A 7,050-nucleotide genomic window follows, 5' to 3' on the forward strand; every position below is an offset into this window, starting at 1 on the left:
CATATACCGCGTTCTCTTTTCAACTTACGCTCACGTCTGTTTATTTACCGAACTTTACATTTCCTCAAAGCATCTAAAAGCATTTAAGATGGAAGGGATATCCTTCTCAAACTCACAAGTTCGTGCTTTATTTACAGAATTTTTTAAGAGGAAAAATCCAAACAACACTACGTCTTGATTCTGTTGAAAATAAATAAAAGTTTCAACTCAAACACGGCGACGACTGAAGAGAAAAACGACGCCACTACGAATAAAAAACAAATAAATGATTCACCATGGTCATCCATTGATATCAATCCATTGAAGAAATCATTAAAATTCCAGCTGAATAAAGCACGCAGGTATGGATTCCAAAATGGTTCTCGAGATTTAATCTGCACAGTAACATAACGTAGATGAACGTAGCAGAGAGGCTTATAAGTACAACACGAATTATCGAAAATTGCCAATTATTTTCATATCAAAATCGATCAGGAGTACTTATTAGCGGCTTCTAGCGAATTTTTAGGTATTTTTTTAAATGAAAAAAATTGTCTGAAAAATATTTATTTATCTTTAAAAAAATAAGCTAATGTAATTTGGTTTCAAAAAAATTGGACTGTCGATAAAAGATAAAGTTTGAAAGAGAATTCAAATTAAAACTAACGGTAATTATGATGGTGATGATGATGATGACAATAATGGTGATTGTAAAGATGATGACGAAGAAGATGATTACTAAGAAGTCGATGACAGAGACGATGATGATGAGAATGATGAAGATGGTGAAAATGATGACGATGACGAAATGGTGATGATAATAAATAGATAAATAATAAAATGTTAACACCATAAAAGTAATGACGATAATCACAAATTTTATAAAACATTTCATCGTTCCACTTAACATGCTTAAATAAACTATCACACATTCATTTATGCTGTCAATCAACGTTTATACATTCATTAATTCACTAATTCATCCATCCATTATCCCGTTATTCATATACTCTTTCAATCAATCACTGACATAAATCACTCACTCACTCATTCATTTATTCACCCACTCGCTCATTCACTCACTCCACTCACTCAGTAATCCAATCAACTCAATTCAAAACCAGCGCCAGACTCGATAGCGTAGAGCAGTTTCTGTTTCAGAGATCCCTTGTCCTTGAACTCTGGCAACTTGAGAAGGTTCATGCACGTGCTTGAGGTCGGCAGGCGGTCAAGGTCGGTGCCGGCGTGGTGGATGCAAAAGGGAGGGTAGAGTTCCTGAAGTTGTGTGAGGGTGGGTTAGTTGTAGTGACCATCTGCACCAACAACAACATCATCCTTACTATCTTCAACAATATGATCATCAACAGCATTATCAACATTGCCACTATCACCACAGCCAGAAATTTTATCATTTCATTCTATTAGTGGCATCACTATCAATACCATTCTATCATCACAAGACCACCACTACCACGACCTACACCACCACCACCTACACCACCACCACTCTCCTCTCCGACCTTGAACCCCATGAGCGGGGGTCTGGAGCAGCTGGTAACGAACTTGAGGAGCTGCTGCCTCTGACTGTCATCAAAATCCTCAACCACCTGCCAGAACATCTGTATCACCGGGTGGCCCACGGTGTAGCCACCTGGTGACGTCATTTTTATTTATAATTATTAGTTACTATAATACAATATAATTTATAAATATATATTATAAATATATATAATATATAAATATATATATATATATAAACTCATAATTTTGAGCAATAAATTGGCGTACGTCAAATATAGCCATGCTTAAACCGCGTAGCGAGTTGAAAAAGCACCTGGATGGTGCTAAAGCAAGGGAAGCTGATTGCAAGGATGGTTTCTTATACAGTGTGCGAGGTGAAGTGGGAAAGTATTCACCAGTCCTCCGAGTTCATTCAAATTTGAAGTAGACAGATCTATCATTTTGTTTTTTATTCTGAGCGCTTATGAAACAGTTTTGATTAGCGCTAACAAATTGCTCTTAGTTGTTTGACGTTGTGGTTCATTTATTAACTTTGTCAATTTAGACAGATAAAATAATGAATCTGTCGTCACAAATTTCATCACCTCAAAGTTTTTCTCATTAAAAATTCGAAATTCGAAATTTTCCAAAGCAAAACAAATCCTCCTCGGTTACAAAAAAAAAAGTCCATCACCTCCAGCTCCCAATGGGACCAACCTGAATAGTTACAATTCCTTCGCAGATCGTCGACATCGATCGGGACGTTGGCTCCCGAGATGAGGATCTGGAGTTCGTTGTGATCGAACATGCGTAACCAGGATATGTTCAGGACATCGGCCAGTCCCGCACGGAATGCTGAGCAGTGTTGCCGGATCTGCAGGTGGTTGATGTGGCGTGGTGTGGTGTGGTTGTTGTGGCGTGGTGTGCTAAAGTTTTTGGTGGGTGATGGTGTGTGGTGTACAGCCCTGTGTAGGCAAAATTTCTCTAACTACAACCGTTAAAATCTGAACAAACAAATGAATGAATGAATGAATGAATGAATGAATGAATGAATGAACTGTTTGTTAGACCTGTCTGTTTAGTTTGTAGTCCGCCATGAGGTACATATACTCGTATCTGTTGCTGTTGGTCACTTGGATGTTTCGACCGTTTGGTTTCAATTCGTCAACCTGATGTCAATCAATCAGACAATCAATCCTATAACCAACCAGTCAACAAATCGATCAACCAATTAATCAACCAACTAATCAATCAACCAGCCAGTCAATCAATGAACATATTTCCCAACCAACCAATTGATTAGCGAAACGACAAACCAACTAACCAATTGATAGGCGAAACAACCAACCAACCAATTACTCAACCAACCGCTCAACCAATCTAACCTTCAATTGACCGAGCACTTCATAGTTGACAGTGAAATCCAACTGCATATCCAACACGTCACCTTCGTAATCTTTTATGAACAGCAGGTTTCTGTGTAGCTCAGGATCCAACGAGGCAAGATAATGCATATCAAGCAAACCCTTGTGTCGACTCAGCAGTTTGGCAAGGAAGAAACTAGCGAATGGAACTTCAATCAACATGTTCTCGTATATGACCTGCATGTGTGTGTGTGTGTGTGTGTGTGTGCGTGTGCGCGTGTGTGTGCGTGCGTGTGTGTATATCAATGTTCAATGTGTATGCGCGCGCTTCTGAACGTGGTGTGTATAATTAAAAAAAATGGGATTCTGTACATGTAAAGGATGAATGTGTTTTCAGATTTGCATCTGAAAATTTCAAGTTTGCACTTGCTCGTTCGTGAATCCAAGTTTGTGAACGCTTGCATAAGAGAAAGCTGTACACTTTACAACTATTGCGATCGTCAATTTTCTACCATTAATCATTCAACCATCTATCCATCTTTCCATTCATTTTTCCATCCATCCATTTATCCATCCATCACCATTGCAATTATGATCAACAAGAAACAACAACACCGACTTTTCCAAGCACCCTGCCAAGGAAAAAGTAATGCTTCAAGTAGTCATCCTTCCATATGAGGTTGGACTGGAAGTTTGGGTAGAGAAGTTTATCAGGGGTCATCTTGAAGAAGCCGAGGTTGGGATCAAAGCCGGTCTTCACCAGTTCGGACATGAATTCGCGGAAGAGTCCGCCGCCATCCACACCCGCCTCGTCCAGGCCCGCCGCGTTTATCAACTTGATCTGAAGACGACCTTTCAAGTTCGGCTCTGTGTCCATTGATTGATTGATTGGTTGGTCGGACAAAAAAATCAATCAAGCAACTAATCATCCATCAAATTAACCAATCAAATAGTCAGCCAAATTATCAATCAACCAACCATCAAATCAATCGACCAACCATCCAACAAATCTATCAATCAATGAGTCAGTCAACCAATCAACCAACGAACCAACCATCTAACCAATCAACCAATCAACTAACGAAACAGCCAATCATCCAACTACAACCAACCATTTTCAGGGGACAACTTTTCAAAAGCATCTTCATAAATATAGTTCCTCCTGATGATGATCGTGTTTCCGTACAAGCCGGCATGGTCAGGTTGATTCTCCATCTTATCTCTCCTTACAAGGTCGTGGAAAATCTTAAGATGGTGATGATGATGTCGTTGATTGGTCGGTTGGTTGATTGATCGGTCGGTTGGTGTGTTGACTGATTTGATTGGTTGATTGATTGGCTGGCTGGTTGATTGATTGGTTGATTTAATAAACTGCCGTGAAATGATTGTTGGATTAATTTGTTGGCTAAGTAATTGGCTGGTGGTGTGTTGATTGAATGGTTGGTTGATTGAATGGTTGGTTGATTGGTTGGTTGGTTGGTTGGTTGATTGATTGATTGATTGATTGATTGATTGATTGATTGATTGATTGATTGATTGATTGATTGATTGATTGATTGATTGATTGATTGATTGATTGATTGATTGATTGATTGATTGATTGATTGATTGATTGATTGATTGATTGACCTTAACCCTGTCCTGAAAAGATATGACGAAAGGAAGTTCAGAGAGAATGATCAACTTGCGGACCTCGGATGTTGATAAGATGGGTTGGTCTACACTTACTAAGAGATAAAGAGATAATGATAATGGTGATGATGACGATGATGATAGTGATGATGACGACGACGATGATGATGTCGATGATGATGCCGATGATGATGCCGATGATGATGGCGATGTCAATTATGGTGATGACGATAATGTCGGCAAATAGGACTATGATTTCAAACAATAACTTAAAACCAATGATCAACAAACTAACAATAACTTGAAACACTAACAACCAATGAAAATGTAATTATTATTATTATCATCATCATCATCATTATTATTATACTTATAATTATTTAACAAAATGATCATAATTTATAGAAAAAAAGAATAACAAAGAGGTATGAAGATATAATCTAACAGCTCGCTTCGTCCGAGTTCAAGATACTCAGCGTGCCAAAAGCACAGCCCACAAACACACTGGCTGTTGAACTTAACGGCTGTATAAACTGTCCACGCGTGAGAAATTCATTCATTCATTCGTTCATTCATTCGTTCGTTCGTTCGTTCGTTCATTCATTCATTCATTCATTCGTTCGTTCATTCATTCATTCATTCGTTCGTTCGTTCGTTCATTCATTCATTCATTCGTTCATTCATTCATTCATTTATTCATTCATTCCTTCGTTCATTCAATCGTTCATTCAATCATTCATTCATTCATTCATACATACGTACATAGATTCATTCATTCATTCGACCAAATAAACAGCCAACCAATCAATAAATTAACCAATCAATCAATTAACCAATCAATCAATCAATCAATCAAAAAAAGTTCAATCAGTTAACCTTCTCAGAGTGGTAGAGATTACTTGAGGCCAGCCAGGAGCCAGCAGGACAGTAACTTTCTCTGCAATCTCTCTCGTACAACTGCTTCAATAGCTTCACTGCATCCTTACCATCATGATAATAATTATATCATCATTTTGTATCTATTATTATTATTATTATTATTACCACTATTATTATTATTATGATTTGTAATAACGTAACCAACCTTGAAAACGTAGAGCAACTCCCTCTGCCTCATTATGGACCTCTCACTATAGGACGGAATGGGAGATGATGACGTCAGAGCTGCTGCCTGTGACGTCAGAGCTGCCGTCGGCGACGTCAAAGCTGTAAATCGCGACTTCAGAGCTGTCGACGACAGCACGCGAGTAGCCATGTTGTGCGACAGTCTGTTGTAGTTGATCATCAGAGTTCTGGATTCAGGGTGGCTTAGCTCGATGACGCCAAGACAGAAGTCCCTCAGAGCCAGGGCGAGTTGCGAGACTGCTTGCAGGTTGTTGAAGGGCATTACTTTCTTTGTCCCTGTTTGTGGTGGTGGTGGTGATGGCAGTGATGGTGGTGTGGTGGTGGAGATGATGTGGTCGGTTAGTTGTGGCTTGTATCTCTACTGCAGCACTTATTTTCAGCTTCGCTAATCATCATTATCATAATCACTATCATCATTACAATCAGCATCACCATCACTTTCATCATCATCATCATCATTATCATCATGAAATAATCACCATCCCCATCATCATCATCATCATCGTCATCATTATCATCGTCATCATCACCTCTCTTTCCATGAAATTCAGCGTCACTGATTGTTAGCAAGTAGTAGTTGAAGATGATGCTGAGGGTGGAGACGAGTGGGATGATCCTGCGGAAGTCCTCACCTACCAGGTTCGATCCCCGAGCTATCCACTGCAGTAGGTAGGTTTTCTCACTAGCAGGTGATAATGAAGATTGTGACACGACACTAGAATACATAACACCTTGCAGCTGAACATGTTAAAACGAAAGTAACAAAAAAACAATGACAACGACAACAACAACAATAATCATAATCATAACAATAATCTTTTATTATTGCAGAAGACATAAAATCAAATCAAAATAGATAAAATGAAATAAAATAAAATAAAATAAATTGTTAATATTGTAATAAATTGTTAATATTGTTATGCACAATCCTCCCATGCTTCTTGCCAAAGGTAAGTGCATAGGAGTAAGAAATATATTTTAAAAATAGTTTACGCAGTGTTCCTATCACAATAAAATACATTCCGCATGATGAGCGAATGATAGTGTTAATTAATCTTCCATCAAACGAAATTGGCCATGGTATTTGAAAGAGAGATAAGTTAAAATTATTAAAAAAACCTATTGGCGAAATTTCAAATGAATTTACTATTACAGAACAGTCAGTATAATCATTGTTCAAATAATAACGAACTTCAGAACGCTTTTAAAGTGGATTGATGATATGAGTAGCCAGACTCTTTCAATGAAGTATGGATTGAATGAAAGAACGTTCAACAATCTAGTGGTTATGATGATGATGATAATGATGATGATGATGATAATGATGATGATGATGATGATGATGATGATGATGATGATGATGGTGATGATAATGATTATTATTGTTATTATTGACGATGATGATGATGGAATAGTTAATTTTAATGTTTATCACATGAATTAAGTAATA

The 7,050-nt window shown here is 37.9% G+C and overlaps 1 protein-coding gene across 1 annotated transcript in view; it reads right to left on the minus strand.

Annotated features, from left to right (window-relative positions):
- Positions 1 to 534: 534 nt before the first annotated feature.
- HELRODRAFT_108942 (hypothetical protein) overlaps positions 535 to 7,050 on the minus strand; it is a 6,676-nt gene continuing 160 nt past the window's right edge. Inside the window, exons 2-14 of the mRNA XM_009011943.1 lie at positions 6,793 to 6,879; positions 6,131 to 6,282; positions 5,560 to 5,876; positions 5,352 to 5,456; positions 4,921 to 5,008; positions 4,473 to 4,570; positions 3,956 to 4,088; positions 3,463 to 3,710; positions 2,865 to 3,080; positions 2,550 to 2,648; positions 2,197 to 2,353; positions 1,500 to 1,630; positions 535 to 1,254 (exon numbers count right to left, since the gene is read on the minus strand). Of these exons, the coding sequence (XP_009010191.1) occupies positions 1,084 to 1,254; positions 1,500 to 1,630; positions 2,197 to 2,353; positions 2,550 to 2,648; positions 2,865 to 3,080; positions 3,463 to 3,710; positions 3,956 to 4,088; positions 4,473 to 4,570; positions 4,921 to 5,008; positions 5,352 to 5,456; positions 5,560 to 5,876; positions 6,131 to 6,282; positions 6,793 to 6,879 (2,002 nt within the window). The 3' untranslated portion in view covers positions 535 to 1,083. The remainder of the gene's footprint in view (positions 1,255 to 1,499; positions 1,631 to 2,196; positions 2,354 to 2,549; positions 2,649 to 2,864; positions 3,081 to 3,462; positions 3,711 to 3,955; positions 4,089 to 4,472; positions 4,571 to 4,920; positions 5,009 to 5,351; positions 5,457 to 5,559; positions 5,877 to 6,130; positions 6,283 to 6,792; positions 6,880 to 7,050) is intronic.

This window comes from Helobdella robusta (assembly GCF_000326865.2).
Source record: "Helobdella robusta unplaced genomic scaffold HELROscaffold_10, whole genome shotgun sequence".
Lineage (NCBI taxonomy): Eukaryota > Metazoa > Annelida > Clitellata > Rhynchobdellida > Glossiphoniidae > Helobdella > Helobdella robusta.